The sequence below is a fragment of the Mchenga conophoros genome, linkage group LG3 (assembly GCF_057382185.1).
Source record: "Mchenga conophoros isolate Kocher_MC1m ecotype Shallow Benthic linkage group LG3, M_conophoros_male_GT1.1, whole genome shotgun sequence".
In the NCBI taxonomy this organism is placed as follows: Eukaryota; Metazoa; Chordata; class Actinopteri; order Cichliformes; family Cichlidae; genus Mchenga; species Mchenga conophoros.
Window position 1 is genome coordinate 53,604,112 of NC_140528.1, and position 23,005 is coordinate 53,627,116.

At 39.6% G+C, this 23,005-nt stretch overlaps 2 protein-coding genes across 2 annotated transcripts; one reads left to right on the forward strand and one right to left on the reverse strand.

Moving 5' to 3' along the window:
• Positions 1-7,930: 7,930 nt before the first annotated feature.
• Positions 7,931-12,220, reverse strand: LOC146579516 (protein NLRC3-like). Its single transcript, XM_085269206.1, has 6 exons — positions 12,102-12,220; positions 10,219-12,004; positions 9,924-10,097; positions 9,659-9,832; positions 9,475-9,521; positions 7,931-8,472 (listed from the first exon to the last, which is right to left on the reverse strand). The coding sequence occupies exons 1-6, from the start codon at positions 12,136-12,138 to the stop codon at positions 7,931-7,933; spliced, it is 2,760 nt and encodes a 919-aa protein (XP_085125332.1). The 5' UTR covers positions 12,139-12,220.
• Positions 12,221-18,866: 6,646 nt separating this feature from the next.
• LOC146579517 (uncharacterized) lies at positions 18,867-21,897 on the forward strand. Its single transcript, XM_085269358.1, has 4 exons — positions 18,867-18,952; positions 20,312-20,367; positions 20,475-20,834; positions 21,209-21,897. The coding sequence occupies exons 2-4, from the start codon at positions 20,319-20,321 to the stop codon at positions 21,406-21,408; spliced, it is 609 nt and encodes a 202-aa protein (XP_085125484.1). The 5' UTR covers positions 18,867-18,952; positions 20,312-20,318; the 3' UTR covers positions 21,409-21,897.
• Positions 21,898-23,005: the final 1,108 nt, after the last annotated feature.

Genomic DNA, 23,005 nt, shown 5'->3' on the forward strand with positions numbered 1-23,005 from the left:
AGTGGAGCCCTCCAGTGGTCCACCACACATGCCCCCCCCCCCCCCCCCCCCCCCCCCCGGACACCCAGTAGGGTCATCCCCTAGTCCAGGACCCTTGCTTTAATTAAACGTCCAGAACGGCTGAACCGGGGAGGTGGAGAGCTGGCGGAGGGGAAATGAGCCTGAGGGCCAGGCTGGCACGAGCGGTCAGGAAAAACTGAAGATAGCTCGGGCCCCGCCAGGTGGGGGGCGCTCCCAGAGGAAGAAGCAGGGTTGTCCAGTCCAGTGGAAGGCGGGCGACCATGGCGGGGGGCCTGAGCCGGCACCACCTGGTCATCCAGAAGCACATGTGCTGGTTTAAGTCTGTCAATAGAAACAGCCTCCTGCCGACCCCCAAAATCCAAAAGGAAATGCTTCCGGCCCGGTTGAATAACCCGAAAGGGGCCGTCATACAGTGGACGCAGCAGAGGCCTATGAGCGTCATGCCTGACAAAAACAAACTGCGAAGAGTCCAACGACCTCGGAACAAAGGTGTCAGGCACACAATGGTGCACTGGGCCAGGAAGAGAAAACGAGTCTCTTGGGGGACGGAGAGACAGCACAGAGGGAGCGAAGCACGGGGGTGGGCTCTCAGGCAAGAATTCCCCGGGGACCCGGAGGGGCTGACCAAGGACAAGTTCAGCCGGGGAAACCCCAAGGTCTTCTTTAACCGCGCAGCGCAACCCCAGTAAAACCCATGGAAGGCGCTCAACCCAGTTGCCATCTGTGAGAGAAGCATGGAACGCGGCCTTAAGCGACCGGTGGAAACGTTCGCACATCCTGTTGGCCTGCGGGTGGTACGCAGTGGTGCGGTGGACCTTGACCCCCAGGCCGTCAGCCATGGCAGACCAAAGCTCGGAAACGAACTGGGGGCCCCTGTCTGAGGTAATGTCGGCGGGGGGACCGAAACGCGAAACCCACGTTGACAAAAATGCCCTGGCCACTGCTGCTGCTGTAGTGGACGCCAGAGGCACTGCCTCAGGCCAGCGGGTAGCCAGGAGAATACAATCCGCGTCCTCAGCCAGGGAGCGATAATCCTTCGTGCCCAGAAGCGGAGAGTTGGCGAGGAGAGTTGGCGAGGCCGCCACCAGGCCTGAGAGGGAGAGGAGCTTCTCGGCTCGCTCTGCGTCGGTGAGGGCATAGCGCCGAAGAAGCAGCTCCTTAAGGACGGCGTACTTCCCTCGGGTGGGTGGGTCCCGGAGGAGAGTCAACGCACGACGGGTGGCTAGCGGGTCGAGAGAAGCCACCACATGGTGATATTTCGTGTCGTCAGCCGTGATGCCGCGAAGGGCGAACTGAGCCTCCACGTGTCTGTGAAGGTTCTCAGTCATCCAGGTCATCGTAGTCAAAGGAGCTTGCACGAACCACGATGGGGGATCGTGAAGCCAAAAGTCCGGCAGCTCGAGCGCCACAGCAAACGTAGCTGCAGCCGGGGGCAGAGAGCTGGCGGCTGCTGATGCATCCAGAGCGGACTCAGCGCCACCATCGGACTGCAGCATGTTCGAGTCAGGGGTCACCAATGTGGAGGTAAACACAGACGACACGAGAGCTCTCGATAAACACTGCTCGTTTATTACTCATCACCACAGAACTGAACACTTTCCCTCCAAAACACAGCAACAACACTTCCTGAGAACTGGGTGTGAGTGGAGCCCTCCAGTGGTCCACCACACTACATTACAAGCTAGTGTGACCACAAATGTCTGAATGGGACATTTTAGAAATACTTGTATAAAATATAATTTCAAAAAGATTTTGTTTCCTGAACGGAATAATTTTCACATTGATGAAAATGTTTGCAGGTTAATAACTTAATAAAACGTAACAATTACAAAATATTTCTCAAAGGAGAGCTATTAAAATTATTTAACAAAGAAAAATGCTTTTAACATTTTGTATTGTGAGTTACTTTGTTTATCCCTTCCCCAACTTTCTGCACCCTGAGACTGGAGTTGGTCAGTAGCTGTTGTATGAAAATGAAGTAAATTTCTTGGAGTTAAAACATTCAAACACATTTCTAATATATAAGGCCTAATGATCTTTTAAATAAAATAAAATAAAATAGATACATAAATGAAAAAGAAAAATCAGTTCTCAGCACATCTGTTTAATTATAGTTTATAAAAGTCCAATAAAAACCTTACCGGTTACATTGAGTCGACAACTGGCAGATATGAAAACACAATAACACGTGTTCACCTCACACAGACCCGAGTCATCAGTCTTGAGTCTGGACAGTTGAAGTCTGATTCGTCCTTCTCTGAGGGCGTCTTTGTCACTCTGGACTCGTCCTGAAAACTTTTCATCCTGAGATTCTTCATAAACATGATAGAAGACCCAGGTTGCATTATCATCTTCTTTTTCGCAGATGATGGAAAAGCTCTCAGCTGTGGGTGTGAACGTCCACTTCAGTGTGATGTTGTGGTTCTCCTCTGCCTGATAAATGATCCTGTTGAGGAGACAGAGAGGGAAAGAGAGGAGCAGACACACTGAGAACTGGAACAAATCTGTTGTTGAGCTTTATTTGAAGTTCATAAAGTGAATCTGTAAACTAACCAGAGACACATGAGGTGAGGATGATGAGCAGCAGGATCCTGCAGATCATCTTCTCCCTGTAAGAGGAGACAGAGGTGAAGAGTCATCAACACATGGGATCAAAGGTCAGTCAGTACAGCTAGAAGAAGGAAAATTTTAATTTAAAGCTGATTTTTTGTCCCTTTTGTTGTCAAAAGTTGAAAAAATGTCCTTAATGATACAGAAAAGTGTTAAAATAGGTATCTCCAGGGTTGAGGCCAAAAAAGCTTAGAATTGCAGTTATATATTCTCTCTTATGGGCTGGAAATGTTTTCATTTGATCTGCCTCATTGCTACCCGAAATTGAACCTCCCCTACCCTCATTCAGATCTGGCGTTTGGAACTATTTTGGTTTTTATGTGAAGTATGACCCTGATGGACAAAAGTAAAACAGTATGTCGGATGTGCCACCCAATGCTCAGTTACATTGATGGGAACTAGTGCTTTAGCGCAGTTTGCTCGTTAACGTGTTGACGCTGTCCAGCCCCACGCAGGGGGCAATTAACTCGTTAACGGAGATTTGCCGTGTTGTGGCCTTAATGTCATTTCAACGAGATTAGCGCTGATAACACTAGTGGGAACACAACGAATATGACTGCACATTTACTCCGACATCATCCTAGTGCAAAGACAAGTGGAAGCAGACAAAAACAACAAGCACGCATGCTACAAACTTTACCCGAGTCATTTAGACAGCCGTTAGCACATGATTCTCCTTATGGGGACCTGATATGTTTAATATGCTGCTGAGAGACCAGAAGAAGCGTTTAGTATAGCTTTTATTTTGGAAAGAGCCATTTCTCTGTAATAAACTCTCTTTTCCAAAGATGAGTGATTTCTCCATCAGATAGATTTATTATTTTATCCCTTTGCTGTTTCATCTTATTTTTATGCATTTATAAATGTTCACCAGGTTAAAAAGGGTTAAAGTAGCTATAAAATCAGAAAACAGTGAAACATTATTGAAACAAAATACCTGTTTGTTTTTCTGGGTGAGTTTCAGCGCTGCAGACGACTCTCTGCTGTCACAGCACCTGCAGTCTGAGTGATGTTGGTTTTTACGCTGCGTGTCTGGCAGTCTTATCTCCATCTCTCTCTGGGCTCACGTCATTTCTGCTGTTGCTTTCATTATTAGTGTGTTTACACCTTTGTCCAGGGACTATCAGAGTGTCGTTGTTCTGTAATGTTTCAAATGCTGCAGTAAAATTGGTTTTCATCAGCTGTGAATAATCTGCAGCTTCCCACTGCCTGAATAACACGCTCACAGTCAGGATCATCAAATGTTTTACTACATTTTTCGATCAACATTTGTTTGAATAAAATCTGTGGTTGCTAACTCTAAAGGAAACACTGTATTGTTTACTTGAGTCCATAAATCATCAGTAAACAAGCTGCAGTTTAGGTTGTGTCAACATGAGAGTCTTCAGCAGGTATTTAGTTTTAGAAGGTGCATTTAGGTGAACACAGACTAATGAAGTGTTGATGGAACCAGAAGCTGTTTAAAGAATCTGCAGCTCAAATACATTGAGAGTTAACTGAGAGATGTATACAGATGTATACAAATATTCAACATTAGAAATCCCCCCCCCCCCCCGAAATAATTCTGAAGTACACATTTAGACTTCAGGAGGAAACTGTGAGCTCACACAGGGTGAAGATATTCATGTTTTTCTGGATCTGTGATGAGTTTCTACATTTAAATTATTAGAAAGGTAACTTAATCTGAACAAAACAATCACAAAGAGGAGTTTTCGTTAACTGGAGCTCTTCTTTCCTTTCTCACCTCTGCAGCGAGTGTGACAGTGACATCATATGAGTCAGAACTGACGTTGAGATAATGAAGATTCCTGCAAACCAGAAACTATCACTTCAAGGTCACTTCCAACCAGCGCTCTGCACACATCCGTGTTCCCTCTCATTTTGTCGTGCATTAATGGAAATGTCAGTAAACTTTTAGTTCCTTCAGGATCTACACAATAAACAACTGACAGCAGCATCCAATGTACACATGATGGCAGTGTGGAAAAAGGGAAATATTTTACTGCTACTCATACTCATCATTATTTTCATTGCATTAATCAAATTAATCATCATTGCAGTAAAACATTCATTGAAGCTGTTGGTATTACATTAACCTTTTTATTACAGGTACAGCTAAGACCATTTTATACACATTGCATTTTGTGCTTATTAAAGAGTTGGAGCTCGGTCAATTAATTGGAGGTTGTAAGCTTTGTTCGGCGCGATGTCTGGACAATCTATTGTGTAACTGACTTGGAGCTGTAGAAGGTTAAAACTGCATACACGCCTACAAAACACATATAATCCATATAATCTAGAAACAGGCTTGAGTGAAGGCCTGAATGTATCCAGCTTATTGTTGCATCTGAGTTTGCTTAGGAGGACCAGTCCATGGCAAACGTCAGAGCCTGAATCCATCGCCATATTTGGAGAAGATGCTAGAGAGGGGAACTTCAGTGTCTACATTTATCTCTTAAGATTGCTCATTGTCTATAAAACATGCAAACGATGTGCTTAAAATACAATACAATACAATACAATACAACGCGAGAAGGGGCGTTAACCAATCCTGACGTTATAAAAGCAATCTGAAGTGTATTTTTGGGGGGAGATCTACATCTGATGTTTTGCAGTGTGCATCTTCCCACGCGTGTGTGTTCAATAAACTCATCTGTTTGATTGCATCCTCCTGGGCCTCTGGTATTTTGTTTTGGCTCTCAACATCACGAATCGGGACAGCAGCATGCTCAGAAACCAGTATGACAGTACTTTCTGAGTTGTTTATTTAAGATAATCATCTGTGTGATCAACATTTCTACACTTCACTGTTTGTGTGGATGAAAAGGACATTTGTTTTATCGTGACAAATTTTTGTTCCGTATTTACTGCTGTGAGGGCTTAACATGTGACCTAACATTGATCTGCCTTTTTCTCAGATTAGTTACAGACTGTGGAAGTGGAAGGTGACTGGTCTTTCACTATTTGGGCCTGACAAATAAAACCTAATACAAAAAAAAGGCTCTTAAAGAGGATTTAAAAGTCACCGTTAACCATATTTGTAGAAATAATTCCAAAGTTTTTACATTTAAATTCAAAGATTAAATCTAAAAAAGGTGCTTTGTGGAGCTAAATATTATATTAAGCTAGTGTGCAAATTTACACATAGTAGTTTATTTCTTTTTTAACCGTTTATTTTGGACTGAGAGGACACTTAACGCACTGACTCATTATTGCATTCTGACCTACAGAGTCGTATTAAGGTGGTTAACATGCCAGACTTTCCCAATTAGCCACTGACGAAAACTGGGAAACTGTTTAATTATACATCATAACTGAAAATCTTTATATCCTCTTGGTAATTAAAGTTGTTTTGTTTTTTTCAATTTTTTTATGCAATTTTAAATGGCTGTTTATCAGTGTCTACAGTATATAAGAGATGTGTGCCTCTGATGCCTAAGCCTTGTGCCAGGAAAACTTGGATTTAAATGTGACAAACAACCTGTCTTTACAACACATCTGACACTATGGAAAAGAAAACATGTTTTATTTCCAGGGAAGTTGATAAATTAGAGTCGACATATACCATACATACACTTTCAGGTAAAAAACATATACCGATATATATACTAGAGATGGCATGATACGACTTTTTTATGTCCGATACCGATACCGATATCATAAATTTGGATATCTGCCGATACCGATATGAATCCGATATAGTGTTTTTTAATCAACAAAACTGTTTTTTTAAATATCTTGCTGCATTTTGTATAAGTTCATACTCAAGTTTAAAACAACAACTACACTAAAGCTATTCTGTTATACCTGTATGCAAAAAAAAATATTTCATAGTTCAGCAACTTAAACCTACACCATCCTCCCTATTCTGGTATTTTAAAGAGTACTTAGCGTAAATATTAAGCAACCTAACTAATAGGGTTCCAACTCCCAGCAACAACAAAGATAAATAAATAAAAAATAGGGAACCACCCCTCACGCGCCACCTCATGATGCTTAATTGACGTAATCAACCTTAATTTGATGCAGTGTGAAAAAAAAATGCACAGAAATCAATTATTTTTCAAGAAATATTAAATAGATTCAACATCTTTCTTCAACAAAATTGCAGACTGCACAGATGGTACCTTCCCAAAGGAAAAAGTACTATAGCTTACTAGGGTATATATATTAGACTTAATAGTTACTATATACAGTAATGGACTTCTATTCATTTTACATCAAATTAAAACTTTGGGTGTCAGATAATTATTTATTAAAAGCTAGACATTGTAAATGAGAATAAGAAAGAAAAGTATGTCTTTGTGCCCCCTTTTCCCTGTTCATGCCCTATCGGCCCCCCTGGCTAAACTTTGCTAGATCCGCCCCTGCTCAGTTACCAGCGTCAGCTACGTAAAAAAAGATCCTGGTGTAGAAAGTAATATTAAATAAATTCTAACAACAGCTTATCAAGCTTAAACGTGCTGCTGTTGTTTATCCACTGGTTTCCTCTCTCTGGTGCAAAGTGGGCCAAAAACAAACCAGAGAGATGGACTCGCGACAGAAAAGCCGATCAGCTGATCATTAAGCAGTTTCATGATTGAAGTAGCAGCAAGAAGAGGCAGTCGCTCCATATATCGTTTGTTAAGCTTAAGGCAGGAATGCTTTACAAACATTCAGAGATGGACTTACACACTTGCTTTACTTCTCTCTGGGATAACTTTGTCGGAGATGAAATGCCGGGTTGCTAGCGAAGCTCCAAATGCTATCCAGACCACCGACAGGTTTGCAATGGCCAGAGGAACAACCAGTGGTATTTTGGGTGCCAGTGATTGTTTATTTACTTGTCAATAATATATATATATATTTGGAGCACTAGGTGCGGTGACTCCCAAGCTAGGCGAGTGGCTCCAGCAGATCCCGGGAATAACATCGGAGATCTCTGTCCAGAAGAGCGCAGTCCTGGGAACAGCTAAGATACTGCGCAGGACCCTCAAGCTCCCAGGCCTCTGGTGGAGGACCCGAGCTTGAAGGATAAATATATATATATATATATATATATATATATTTATTTATTTATTTATTTATTTATTTTTTAAAGCTGTACTGTTTATAAGACTGGGGAAACCTGCAGTCAGCTGAGACTGAAGAAGTCACTTGAATGAGTGACAAAACATTTCTCCCACTGAAACGTTACATCCAGATGAACAAAATCAACTTTTGGAGATTTACTTACCTGGATATTTGAGCATGCATCAAGATGAAATTAAAAAAACTGTTTTACCAATATCAGAATTCTCTCTACAGTAGCAGCAGAGGTTCAGTTTTCTGAGTCAGGACAGATGTAGATATGGGAGTCAAGAAACCTAACTCTAAACCCAGGGTAAATGGCTTCAGTGAATGTGGTGTTGAAAGTGTAGAAGTGGTACAGCATATCTGGGAAGACCTTGTAGAAGGACACAGTGCCAGCATCACAGTCCACATATACTGCAACCTTGTGAGGGGCAGATGAGCAGGGAACACTGATGGCTGTTGATGTGTAATTGTGCATTGCGAAATAATCTGTATCATCACAGTACAGAGACCAGGATTCATCAGTCCTTCCAAACCTGTTGTCATCACTGTTTCCTTTCCTTTTTATTTCTTTGTAAGTCACGGCAATATGAACCTCTCCACTGTGTTCAACTTCCCAGTAAGAACGACCAGTCAGACTGTTAGTACACATCAGCTGAGGACTATCAAATCTGTCAGGATGATCAGGATAGAGCTGGTCCTCTTTCATGTGCACCACCTTCCTATTGTTGTCAGACAGTTTAAGATTGCGGTGGACTGTGTTCACATCCACTGTCAGCCCACAGAAATCTAAAAGAACAAGGCAAACACTGTTACTACTGCAATAAACAATGAAACCTCAAATAAAACTAGGACAGCAAATGGCCTGTTGTCAACACACATTGTGGAATGTAATTAACTGGAGAATTAACTGGACATGAACAAATTTCTACAATACTTAACTGAAAAGTAGCCTAAAACAAACAAAATATGAAGATATAAAACTACACACCTGAACACTACTGAATCCACATCAAAGGACACACTATGAAACTTTCATAACACATGGGATCACATTGTGCTCTCTTATACCTGGCATTTTTTAATTGCTATAATAACTATAACTTGTGATTTTATAAGCACTTTTCACTTTTTTCTTCTCTTATGTTAGAAATTTGTGGTCCAAATTTCCTTTTAGGTGGTGTAAACATGAAAATCAATTGAACTGTAATAGCCTTCATCTTATGTCCTGCACATTTTTTGTTGGTCTCCCCAAAAAACCTCTAAATACTCAAGAACTGCCCCTCACTGGGCAAACAGTATCTTTGTTGCAAGCTGGGTCATCAATAGCACTTTTCTGCTCTTTTGAGAACTCAAAACATTTTATAACATGCCTCATTCCCGTTATGCACATTCATAAAGCACATTTTTCTATGCCTAGATGTGTTTTTTTCCTAATGTTTGTACACAGTCACACTCAGATGGATGCATCACAGAGCAACTTGTGGTTCAGTATTATCCCTAAGAATACTTTGACACGCAGATTGTAGTAGCTAGAGATCAAACCATCAACTTTCTGATTCATGGGTGATGTGCTACAGCCATGTGAAAGTGGATATTTAATATGTTGCTGTACTTTTATTGTCGTAGTATTATGTATTATTTTATTGTGTTAGCAAAATAACTCTACCTTCCAAGACACAAAGGAACGAGATGCATGTAATATATAAGCTGGAGTGGAGCAAATTGGATTTAAATATAAAGGAATTTGTTACATGACAGCAGGAAACATAAAACATAAAACACACTTACATTTCTTTAGACCCGTTTTCATCCACTGGTCTCCATGAGGATCCATTCTGAAATTAGTAAAGACAAAGAAAAGCACAAATGCTTTTAGCTTAAAAAACCAGACGTTTTCAACTTTTTTCCTTCACAAAAGCAAAATATATTTTCATTATTATGGTATTTTTCCTGCACAAACTTGACTCTTTACCTAAGGGTGTCCAGTCTCCAGCAGGGATCCTCCCGTAGAGGAGACAGCAGCTTTATTCCTGAGTCTCCTGGATGATTGTAGCTCAGGTCCAGCTCTCTCAGGTGTGAGGGATTTGACTTCAGAGCCGAAGCCAGTGAAGCACAGCCCTCCTCTGTGATCTGACAGCCAGACAGCCTGCAAAAACAAAACAGCACATGTCACACTGGCAGAGAAAACTACTCTTTTTTAAATATATTTGACTGTTATTTGTTGGTTCTGGTTTCACCTGAGAATTTGAAGTGCACATTGTGGACTCCCGAGTCCTGCACACAGTCGCTTCACTCCTAAATCCTGCAAATTGTTGTTACTCATGTCCAGCTCTATCAGTCTAGAGGACGTAGCACTGAGAACTGAGGACAGAGCTTCACAACTTGTCTGTGTGAGGTTACAGCCACTCAGCCTGGAAATGTATTAATGAGAGAATAGAAGACATCCTTTTAATATTTAAGCTGACTAAACTCTTGAAAGTAGCACTGATTGAAAACTCCCACTAACTTGCTTAGTGGTAGTTGCATACTTACAGAGCTTTTTTGCAGATTTTGACCACTGGCAGCAGTCCCAGAAGAGCTTCTGCTGAAGCTGAGTATGTTTTCAGGTCAATAAAATTTAGATTTTTTTCTGATGACAGTAAGATGAAGACCAGAGCTGACCACTGAGCATGGGAAAGATTAACCATAAAAAGGTTTCCTGAATTAAGGCGACGTTGGATCTCCTTCACTATAGAGTCATCATTCAATTCATTTAAACAGTGGAAGAGATTGATGCTTTTCTCTGGAGAGGGATTCTGGTTGATCTGATTCTTGGTGTACTGGATTATTTTCTGATTTGTTTGTGAACTGCTTCCTGTTGGTGTCAGTAGGCCTTGTAGGAGTTCCTGGTTGGATGGCATTGAAAGACCAAGGAGGAAGCGAAGAAACAAATCCAAGTGTCCATTTGGACTCTGTAAGGCCTTGTTCACTGCAATCTGGTAGAAGTGGCTTTCAGAAACATGCACTGAGACTGTTTGTTCCTCTTCCAGCAGGTTGACATTAGAGTTGGTGAATGTCAGATGGGCATGAAGCGCAGCTAGAAACTCCTGAATGCTCAGATGAATGAAGCAGAACACCCTATCTTGGTACAGCCCTTTCTCCTCTTTAAAAATCTGTGTTAACACTCCTGAGTACACTGAGGCTTCTCTGACATTAATGTCACACTCTGTCAGGTCTGATTCATAGAAGATCAGGTTTCCCTTCTGCAGCTGCTCAAAAGCCAGTTTCCCCAGTGCTTCAATCATCTTCTTACTCTTTGGACTCCAGAGAGGATCTGTCTCAGCTCCTCCATCATGCTTGATGTTCTTCAGTTTGGTCTGAACCACCAGGAAGTGAATGTACATCTCAGTTAGTGTCTTGGGCAGCTTTCCTCCAGCCTGTTTGGTTTTTACCACGCTCTCTAGAACTGTAGCAGTGATCCAGCAGAAGATTGGGATGTGACACATGATGTGGAGGCTTCGTGATGTCTTGATGTGAGAGATTATGGTGTTGGCCTCTTCCTTGTCTCTAAGTCTCTTCCTGAAGTACTCTTCCTTCTTTGGGTCAGTGAACCCTCTGATCTCTGTAACCATGTCTATATATTCAGCAGGGATCTGATTGGCTGCTGCAGGTCGTGTGGTTATCCAGATGTGAGCAGAAGGAAGCAACTTTCCCCTGATGAGGTTTGTCAGCAGCACATCCACTGATGTGGACTCTGTAACATCAGTGAGGATCTCAGTGATGTGGAAGTTCAGAGGAAGTCGACACTCATCCAGACCATCAAAGATGAACACAACTTTGAACTTTTTAAAGTTACAGATTCCTGCTTCTTTGATTTCAGTGAAGAAGTGATGAATAAGTCCCACTAAGCTGAACTTTTTATCCCTCAGTAAATTCAGCTCTCTGAATGGGAATGGAAAAATGAACTGGATGTCCTGGTTGGTCTTGTCTTCAGTCCAGTCCAAAGTGAACTTTTGTGTCAGGAATGTTTTCCCGATGCCAGCCACTCCTTTGGTCAGAACTGTTCTGATTGGTTTGTCTCTTTCAGTCGAAGCTTTAAAGATGTTTTCACACCTGATTGTTGTTTCTGGTCTGTTTGGTTTCCAGGAGAATATTTCAATCTGTCTGACCTCATGTTCGGTGTTGACCTCTCCGGTCCCTCCCTCTGTGATGCAGAGCTCTGTGTAGATCTCATTTAGAGTGGTTTGGGTTCCTGGTTTAGCAATCCCCTCAAAGACACACTGGAACTTCTTCTTTAGGTTACATTTAAATGTGTTCTCACAAAGTGGATCAGGATTTTCTACAGGGAAGAACCAGAAACATGGGTGTTATGATTATAGAAAATGTGACAATTTCACTCCTGTAAAGACTGAATTTATGAAGAGAAATCCTCTCACTGCTCTGCAGACAGTCAGCCAGCTCCTCCTGTTTCATTATTCTCAGGAAGTTAACTGCAAGTTTGAGAAATGCCTCTCTGCTTCTCCTTCTCTGCTTCTCTTCCTCACTGTCCAACACCTCCTCTTCATCCCTCTGACACTCTGAATAATCTGGATTCAGATCATTCTGCATCTTCTTTAGTTCGTTCTTCACAAAAGTGATAATGTTTTCCTCCAGCATCTGGAAAATAAATGACACAATCTGAACTCATGAGCACTTTAAAGCTTTGATTTGAAAAGTTCTCGATAAATAAAAAATATAATGAAATATGAAATAACTGCTTTTGCCGGCAGACATTTAAATATTTTTGATACTCTAAAAAGTGCAACATGAAAATAACTACAAACAGAGTTTGGTGTACATGTACAAACCTTAAATACTGAGTCCAGATCAGTTTGATGCAGAAGACTTGAAACATCTGAACTCTCCTGATCAGCTCTGTGGAGACATCATGAAGAAACTGTAACTATTTTGTACAAAAATCCAAGATGTTTGTTCTTCAAATATTTTATTACTAAATTGATTTAGATTGATTCCTTTAAATTCATTACACTGATTACTAAATTAAGAGCCTTGGTGTACGAGACCACAACAGTATTATTAAATATAAGGAAAGATTAAAGAAAGACTGTAAATTACTCTTGAGGAGTAAATTAAAAAAAAAAAAACAGTTTCCAAAGTAATTTTAACTAATTTATTTTAGACTTTCATGCTGGAGGAGTCAACAGTAAGTAATACCAAAGCAGTTGCTGCCGAAAGTAAAACTTACTGGTTCCATGAATAAACAAAATGTCCAATGTTTGTCCAACTTTGTCTAAGAATCAAATATCCGGACTCAACATCCAACTACATATTGAGTAGCCCATTAAGGCAGAAGTGTGCAACACTTGCAGTAAACCATATCTTCTCACTGATTACTCATGAAAGGAACATTTAACATTTTGTTAACTCTTACTTCTCATCAGGAGACAGTTTCCTGTTTTCAAAGTCAGGGCGGTCTTCTTCTGACTTCCTGCTCTTCCTCATAGTCACAGAGCTGAGTCCACACTGAGGTTTGGGAGAGTCTGGTCTGGGGAATGAGGAAAAACACCAGGTAGGCCAATATATACATACATATATATATATATATATATATATATATATATATATATATATATAAGGAGAATCATGTGCTAACAGCTGTCTAAATGACTCGGGTAAAGTTTGTAGCATGCGTGCTTGTTGTTTTTGTCTGCTTCCACTTGTCTTTGCACTAGGATGATGTCGGAGTAAATGTGCAGTCATATTCGTTGTGTTCCCACTAGTGCTGTCAGTGTTAATCTCGTTGAAATGATCTTAACACCACAACACGGCAAATCTCCGTTAACGAGCTACCGCTGATCGCCCCGTGCGTGGGGCTGGACGGCCAACACGTTAACGAGTTAACTGCGCTAAAATACTAATTCCCATCAATGTAATTGAGCATTGCGTGGCACATCCAACATACTGTTTTACTTTAGTCCATGACGCGCTTACCTTCAGGGTCATACGTCACATGAAAACCAAAATAATTCCAAATGCCAGATCTGAATGAGGGTGGGGGAGGTTCAATTTGCCATGTCGCAAGGAGAGCTTAACTTCTGTCTCGCTAGCTTGCCCTGCGCTCAGTGAATCTGCGTTCGACTACTCTGCCTAGGCTGCACTGTCGAGCGCAGATCCACTGAGCGTTCAACACAGACAGCATCGTCAGAAGGAAAGTTGATAAAATAAATTAAAAATTTTGTATTGTTCATACATATGCGTACCGAACCGAAAGGACTGTATCGAACGTTCAATATCGATACGAGTATTGTTGCACCCCTAATATATATATATATATATATGTGTGTGTGTTATATATGAATAACATCAAGCCAATAAAGTCTGAAGCTCTTCACACTGAATGATTTCTGTCCTCTTTAGTCTGTCTAGTTTTAAACTGTTACATTTCTGGCTGTGTAAATATCGTCTTTGCAGTTTTCAGAGTTTTGTCTCCTTTTAGATGAGATGGATCAGTCACTATCATGTCACCTGGATCTCTATGAGTCGCTGTAGTACAACAATTTATCATTACAACTGCAGTTTTGTTTAGTGTGTTTGTGTTAAATGAAATGTAATAACGGCGTTTAGTGTTTGTTAACTGTGCTGCGTTAAAATAAATTGTTAACATAAGAAAGAACAGATGATTATCTTCCAGATAGATGTTGTATAGTTACTGCATGTATGAAATATTTTAAGTATTTGTTCGTGTAGCAGTGATTCTAATGTGAAGTGTTGAGTGTGATACCTTTCCATGTTCATCAACACCTGCAGTCACCTGATAAAAGAGAAAAAGGTAAACACTATAGACATGGTTCCTAGTATATATTTTTTTCACCTTATGTTATTATTTCCGACACCCCTTGAACACACTGTGTTTCCATAGTCCAGTGAATGCAACATAAGCACGCTGCTGCATTAAGCTAGACAAAACGGAGCAAGACACTGAGAGCAAAACAGTAAGGCTTTCAATATAAAATAAGTGTTAAAATGTACTTTTAACAATCTCTGACTTAAAGTTATGTACTTTTCAGAGCATTTTATGTGTTTTGCTCTCGACCAACCCGAAGCAGTGCATGTTTGTTTCTTGGAAACTCCGGTGAGTTACTAAAATTGATAAGTTAGCAGGAAAACTTATGCTAATTTTACACGTGGTAACTGCTGCAACAGTGTGAACTCTGTATTGTTTAAAAAAAATACTAAAACCAGTTTGAGTACTTGAACTGTGTGTGAAATGGAGTGTTATATTTTTACTTCATTGTCTATTTGATTAAGCACTTTAACAAATACACCAAAATAATGCAAGATGCACTTTTCCTTTAGTTGTACATATTATTCAGTGCCTTTTGTGCACTTTTATGCTAGCCAGACCCTGTGAAAACTCTTGGCGAATCCAAAAGCAGTGTGGGCAGCTGTTCTGGATGCAGGAGTAGATCTAGACTGAATTACTTCAAATTGCAGGATTTCAGGTAAGCCAGAGTAAAACCACTTACTTCCATACGGATTGTTCTCATACGGAGAAACTATTGAACTCACAATATCCTGTTTATCAGGAGTCAGGTCTAAAGAGATTTCTCATTTTATTGTACAGGGGAACCCCGGCTTATGAAGACCCCATTTAACGAAAAATTCAAGTTACGAAGGCACTTAATGGCAATGTTTCTGCCCATGGTACGGCAAATACCTGCGTAATGAGATAGATAAAACAGAAAATTTTAAAAAATTACATTAAATTCCTTAATGTTATGTACATGTACACATGCGTATGTATGCATGCATACGTATGCTTTCTTCAACCTCTGCCACCTCCTCCTCCAACAAGAACTTCGTCTTCAGCCAGCATCGCCTCACTCAAAAGGTGATGGAAAAAGGTGCATCGACTTACGAAAAGTTTGACTTACAAATGACCTGTTCCTGTTTTCTGTTGTTTTTCTTTTATGGCTGACACTTCCACTAAAGGCTTGAAGAGTTTGATACTATATCTAAAACATTTTTCTTTTATTCATTTATTATTCATTATTTCACTTTGATCTCCTAACATTAGAAATCATGCTCTGTTTTAACTATTTCAGCTTTTCTGTTAAATGTTTAACTAACCAGAGAGAAACTGTTGACTGTGTGTAACCACAGCAGGATTTAAAGAAACATCTTGAAATAGTAATTTAATGAAAAAGTTGTCATACCCAAAGAAATAAGAAATCAGTTTCATCTGCACGTTATTAATAGAAACATAACATAAATTTAAGCTCACCAAATGTCCACATTCCATGTGTTTTATTCTGCAGCTCACTTCCTTGTTTTTCTCTTTGATGTTAATAATTTGAATACAGGTGTTCACTGTACTGATGATTTTACATGCCTACACTGCTCGACTGGTTAAACAAGTTTATAGTCTCACTACTTTGTTCTAATGTTTTACTGAATTTCAAGTAAAATGTTTGAACTCCAAAATATTGATAGCTCAGTTACATAAATGATGTGCAGCATATTAATCTATAATAACAGTTGTTTTAAGAATTGTACAAGTCTGCAGCCCTAAAAAGTTTTGAATATTCTGTCCTGTTTCACTACCATGACTGATCCAACGCTCTGAATCAGAAACATGATAAATTACCAAAAGAGATCATCACCAGAGGCCGTGGCATTAACAGGTTATGTCAAAGCACTTGAAGTCATCATATACTTAAATAGCTCATGTGTCAATATCAGAGATGGGCAGTAACGCGTTACTTGTAACGCGTTACTGTAATCTGATTACCTTTTTCAAGTAACGAGTAAAGTAAGGGATTAATATTGCAAAAACGGTAATTAGATTACCGTTACTTTCCCGTAGGAACGCTGCGTTACTGCGTTACTAAAACCGTGACTTTTTTTGCGAGAATGTCTCATGACAGTGACGTAAGCGAGTGCGCCGTTAGTGACAACAGCTGTGTGCAGATCAACAATGGATCACATATCGATTGTGGGAGAGAGTATGAGCGTGCAGCGTTTAAAGCGTGGAAGTACTGACCTTACTTTGAGTTTGATTCCATAAAAAGTGACAAAAACATTAGCGTCCATCATGCGTGGGAAGAAAACTTCTTTTTACAGCGAAAAAAACCCCTAAACTTCCAAGCAAGCACCGAGTGCGCAACGACGTAATGGGAAATTCACAGAGAAAGTCGTGGATTCTTCAACTGACCGCGGCACACACGGTAAACCTCCGCCTACCGCAGTCCTGCTTTACAGGTGAAAATAGAGCAACAGGACCGCTGAGTCTTTGACTTTATTTATTTTCTGCTGTGTTTTACTTGCATCTATTTGAAAGAGTGAGTGTAAACACAAAAAATATTTTATTTTATGTGCTGGAATGTGTCGAAAATAGGTTTAAATGTTAAACTAATTTATTCAATTCAGAGAATGTTGCATATAATAAAATTTTTGCTTGATGCATAAAGTTAAAAGATTAAAACTGATAAAACAAGTTAAAAAAAGAGACTTTTCCATTTGATTACATTTTGTATGATGGATTAAGCAGAAAAAGTAGAATTGGGCTGAAAGATCTATCGCTTTATCACCTCTTCGGGTTGTAAATCATGTTTTTAAAAAGTAACTAAGTAACTAAGTAATTAATTACTTTTGAAAATAAGTAATCAGTAAAGTAACGGGATTACTTTTTTGGGGAACTAATCAGTAATTAGTTACTGATTACATTTTTCAAGTAACTTGACCAACACTGGTCAATATACAAAAGACCAAATTCATGGTTCAGTCCAACCAACAGACACAGAGACAGTGCACAGGGTGGTCTCCCTCAGTCTTCTCTGTCCAGAGCAAAGGTTCTTAAATGTTCTGTGTCAGGGTCCCGTTACAGAGGTGAACATTATGATGTATAATCAATTGGTTTGGTCTTAGCTCAACCTAATAATATGTAGTAACTCAAATATTGAACTAATTTCACAGGAAGCAAGCTGACCCATCATCCACATCACAGCAGGAAAGAAGAAACAGAATTACAGTGAAATCAATGAAAAGAGTAAATACATACATCTACTATGTCTTCTTCTTTCACTCGGTACCTGTCTGTTTCATCAGTACCTACAGTAAACTGGTAGAAGTGTAGTTTCACTGCATATGCAAACACAGCTGCCACACCTGGCTTCCTCGGATCATGTCACATTAGTTTGTTTCTCTTTCTGTGTTCACTTCAGCTTCAGTTCATTTCTCCTTTTGGTTATGCTTTCAGTATGTTTATAGAAATGTTGTAGTTATTCATTTGGAGCATTTTTATGAGTGAAGGCAGATGTTAAGATTAAATAGTGGATCAAACCCTTCTCTGAGCCTGTTGATCAGATAAAAGCTTTTCAACATGAAAAATATAATATGTATATGTATATAATTGAAAATGACCTTTCCCTCACAGATCTTTATTAATATGTTAAAATCCTTTCAGTCCATGTGTACACCATACTATAATACTATTGTTATAGTTGTTTAATCATCTAACAACGATCAAACAATCCAAATGAACCAAATGCCACCAACTCTATGAACTAAAAACATGTTGTTTAGCGGTCATTTTTAAGTGCAATCAAAAAGCTTGGTACACTTTCGAAAAAGTCACATAATAGAAAGTGACTTTTAAAGACAATAAACAAACACAGAAACACAGAATGGGTGAAAAACTGCTGTTACGATACCCAGTTAAAGCTACATCCCCATTTACAACCTTTACCCCAGAACAATAACTTGATAGTACAAAACAGATCAAAATCAAACACTGTCATGGTCCTGAGTCTGAGGACTCAGTGTTTTGTGTTTCCTTATGCTTTTGTTTATTCTGAGTGTGTATTCTGTTGTGATTTTGCCATTTGTTAGGGTTCTGTTCTTTGCCTGCCTGCCCCCACTTCTCTGTGTTCCCTCTGTCTGTCCATGGTGTTATTGTGTCTACTTATGAGTCCGCCTGTCAAGTTCAGTGTCCTGTCTGGTTCTCTGTCTGTTAGTTTCCTGTTTTATTGTGAAGGTCTCTGTCTGATGTGAGTGTGTTCAGTTTACGTTTCCCCTGTCCCTTCAGCTCTGATTCCTCCCAGCCGTGTTGCCCTCCTGTCTCTCATCCCCTGATTACAGGTGTGTGTATTTAAGCCCTGTGTGTTCTCCTGCCTGTTGCTGGTTTGTCTGCGTTACGTCGTGTCAGTCTGCGTTACTGTGTGGACCACGGTGTCCTGTTCCTTGTCTGCGTTTCTCTGCTTCTCATCCCTTTATCGTATGCTCCCAGGTTTGTTATTTTTATTTCTCCCAGTTTAGGTGTCTTCAGTTATTTGTCATGCCCCACTGCTTGTTTGCCACTACACCTTTGTAAATAAACCTCACTAGCATTTCATCCACTGCCTGCATCTTGGGTCCTTCTTCCAACTCCACACGGCTCGCCTCGGCAGCCGTGACAAACAACAAATATCACACAGCAATTTCACTTATAGATTAAACCCTTTTTTAGTTTTCAAAATATTTTTTCTGTGCATACAGACATTTTTTATTGTCTAAATTGATGTCTTTTTAAACAAAGTCAGAAAGTTTTAACAGAAAAATGAAATGTGAAATGTGAGGGGAAGTGTAGAGTCCTGTGGTATTAAAGAAAAATTGAAACTAATAACTGGCTAAGTTATATCTCAGAGCCCCACTCTCAAAAACTGACATAGTGTTTGACCTTGTATGGGAGGAGCAGGATTTTGAATTCAATTCTTGATTTACAGTTTTTCTCCATTGTTTTGGCTCATTTCTTGAAAGAGAAATTGCATTCTCAAAATAACATGGACAAACCTCTTGGCAAATGTTCACAACAGAATGGCATTTCTCATTAATTTTATCAAATGGCAAGTGCCTTAGTACATGTCTCAATTGTCTCAGTAAATCTTTGCAAATGATTAAGTACAAGTAGCCTACAGTTATACAGTTAGCCCATATTTAGCACATTTTCCAAATGAATAGATTTTGTAGATCTAAACTGATTAGTTGATTCTCAGTCTAATGATCATTCCCTCCAAAACATGTCACCAATGGAGAAAAACTGTAAAAAAAAAAAAAAAAAAATCAAATAAAAAGAAACCACTCTTCCGTTGGATGAGATGAGCACTTAGCTCCATCATGTGGCATCTGCGAATATTGCACTATCATGATAAGAAGTAGGGTAAGATTAAACTGGCAAAATCTCACCTAAATGTAAAAGTGAAACTGTACAGATTTCCAAATTGTTATGGAGATGCAGCAGAGCTGACTCTGGTGTAAAAAGGAAACCATCTGAAAGAAGAGGACACTGCAGAGTTTGTATTTTACCTTTTTAAAAATAAATTCATTCATTTCTTTCTGTAGCAGCATCGCATTTGTTTGTGAGGAGATGTTCAGAGAAACGGATTAAATTTTTTCCATCTATTTAGAAAATGAACCACATCACTACCTTGTATCAGAAAAAAGCATTTTTTCAGCTCTGAACACTGCAGGTTTTTCTTCTAGATGCTTCTGTTGCCGTGGTTGTAGTTCTTGTAGTTTTGGTGAGTCTGTGTAATAAGGATCATGAACAGGATTAGATATTGTCATCAGTGAATGAAGTAGATTTTCATTTTTGCTGTGTCACTCACAGGGAGAAGATGGTCTGCAGGATCCTGCTGCTCATCATCCTCACCTCATGTGTCTCTGGTTAGTTTACAGCTTCACTTTATGAACTCCAAATAAAGCTCAACAACAGATTTGTTGCAGTTCTCAGTGTGTCTGCTCCTCTCTTTCCCTCTCTGTCTCCTCAACAGGATCATTTGTAGTCAATGTGACACAGACCTGCTATCAGGCAGAGGAGAACCACAACATCACACTGGAGTGGACGTTCACCACCAAACCTGATGGATCCACCAAAACTCTCAACATCCTCTGTGAACTCTTCATCAGTGATAAACTCTCAGTCCTGTATCACGTTCATGAAGGTGTTGAGGTGTCAGAGTCTCAGGATGCAAAGTTTTCAGGACGAGTCCAGAGTGACAAAGACGCCCTCAGAGAAGGACGAATCAGACTTCAACTGTCCAGACTCAGGACTGATGACTCGGGTCTGTACGTGTGTGAGGTCAACACTGATTATGGCTTCAGTGTTGGAAGATGTGGACTCAACGTAACTGGTATCTTTATTTAGTTAAAATATTGCATTTTTTTAAAATAATTGGTTTGTCATGTTTATGTCTGGAATGATGTATGAAAACCTGCAGATTATTATTCAAACTTTGATGGACCAGTTAAACACAAAACTCTTTTATGTATTCATCTAAACATTGAAGGCTAGATCTGAACTCAAACTGAATAAAACAGGAGCTTCATTTTATAAATTATGGAAGGAGGATTATCCCCTTCAATTTCTGTTTTATTCTACACATTAAAGTTATTATTTTTTGGAGATCATTATTATTTTATTGTGATCCGTAACTCTAACACTGTGAGCTGAACTGTTATCATTTTGATTCTGATCATTAACGTTAGTGTCTCCATGTTCTTACAGCAGCTGCTGATCAGCTCCAACCTCACAGACCAACAACAAAAACGACAACAGACATTGGAGGAATGACCGGTTTCTACATTTTAATGGGAGTGTTGGCAGCTCTGCTGGCACTGTTTGCAATACTTTTAGTTGTTTTCAGAAATGAAGAGAGGATACAAAATCCTATAGCAGATGTACAGATGCTGAGCTTCTTATGGTAAAAACCCATCAGTACTGACAGGAACCTACAGTCCAAGAACAACTATTATAAAGAAGCTTGACAAAACATAAAGCCGCAGCTGCAAATTTGCTCTGCTGTTAACCATTATAACCAGCAGATGGAAATGTTGGATTGCATTCAATCATGTAGTAACAGCAGTAGGTGTTAGTTGGTTTAACACCAGGTTTCTCCTGGTTTTAGCAGACTGTTGTATAAACCCATGTAATCTGTAATATTAATATGAATGTTGCTTATTGTTGTGTATTATTTCTACACAAAGCATACAAAGTGTTCATTCCTGTGCTGTGGGAATACCTGTACAAACTGAATAAATGACTGGACTCCATCTGATCAACTGCTGTATCTTCTCAGAGACAACGCAGGAAGATACCCATTACAAAGAGCTACACTATATCCAGTCTTACTAGTAACTATTAGGATCTCAGGGTTTCTGCCTTGTACTTTTTAATATTGTGGATTTGTGATTTGTTTCTGGAGTTGTATGTGATACTTTTTATTTTCCTTAGTCCTCTGATGTTTAGTATTTTTCCCAAGTGCCTAGACCAGTGATCTAGGTGTTTCGTTTTTAATTCCTTGTTTAGTTTAATCAGTTCCCTTTCATTTCTTTTCTTGGCCTGTCTCTGTGTCTCCTCCCTGCATTCAGTCAGTCTTGTCTCCATTATTGCTAACCGCAAATCCAGAAACATCAAAGTCCAAGACTGCAAAACAATCAGAGATGAGAACAAAACAACAAATTGAAATTCTGCAAAAACAATAACTCAAGAAATGAAATGCAACAGAGACTAAAGACATGGAATAGAAGAGTATAAGATAAAATAAACATTCAAACCTCAACACATATGAATCAAAAATTTCAAAGGCCACAATATGAAGACTTACAACAAAAATCAAGAGAACATGACATGAAGCTTGGATTCTTAAAGCCAAGTTAACTTCACACAACGTCTTTCTTTAATGACCAAAACTGAATCAGTCTAGACTAATCAGCCTGAGCTGTCACATGCTGGAGGATTCTTTAAACGTTTAAAGGACAAATGGATTTTAGCACATGGTGATTTATGAGCACCTCAAACCCAGGCACCAAGAAAACAAGTCGAAGGCTTTCTTTTGATGACGGTCACAATGACGCAGTGACTCATCTTGCTGGCGTAATACTGGGTGGGAAGGTACGCTATTTGAACACTTGAATGTAACATAACTTCACAAACTGCATTCCAGTCATATGCAAATGAAATATAACGAAGGTAAACTTTAGCTCCTCCTGACAGCTTCTATTAATAATATTCTCAACCCAACCCTTAAATCCTGTTTGCGTTACAGCTCATTCTGGTCTTAAATGTGTTAAATTATATTCAGTATTACTCAGCATGTTAACAAGAGGCAAGCCTTATAAAAATAAGATCCAAAGTCTTAGTAAACAAACTCACAGAGACTTAGGGGAATTCAAAAATGAATTTCTGATATTTCAAGACCTGGGAAATTATTAAGACTCGATGAGGGTGCATGGTGGCACGGTGGTTAGCACTGTTGCCGCACAGCAAGAAGGTCCTGAGTTCAATTCCGACATCAGGCCGGGG

Bases quoted from the DNA above. Each gene is read 5' to 3' on its own strand.
- LOC146579517 (XM_085269358.1), top strand. From the start codon at position 20,319: ATGGTCTGCAGGATCCTGCTGCTCATCATCCTCACCTCATGTGTCTCT. The intron at 20,368-20,474 runs GTTAGTTTACAG...TCTCCTCAACAG, and splicing joins CCTCACCTCATGTGTCTCTG to GATCATTTGTAGTCAATGTG. The intron at 20,835-21,208 runs GTATCTTTATTT...ATGTTCTTACAG, and splicing joins ATGTGGACTCAACGTAACTG to CAGCTGCTGATCAGCTCCAA.
- LOC146579516 (XM_085269206.1), bottom strand. From the start codon at position 12,138: ATGAAACAGGAGGAGCTGGCTGACTGTCTGCAGAGCA. The intron at 10,098-10,218 runs GTAAGTATGCAA...ATACATTTCCAG, and splicing joins AAAATCTGCAAAAAAGCTCT to GCTGAGTGGCTGTAACCTCA. The intron at 8,473-9,474 runs GTAAGTGTGTTT...TTGTTCTTTTAG, and splicing joins GAAAACGGGTCTAAAGAAAT to ATTTCTGTGGGCTGACAGTG.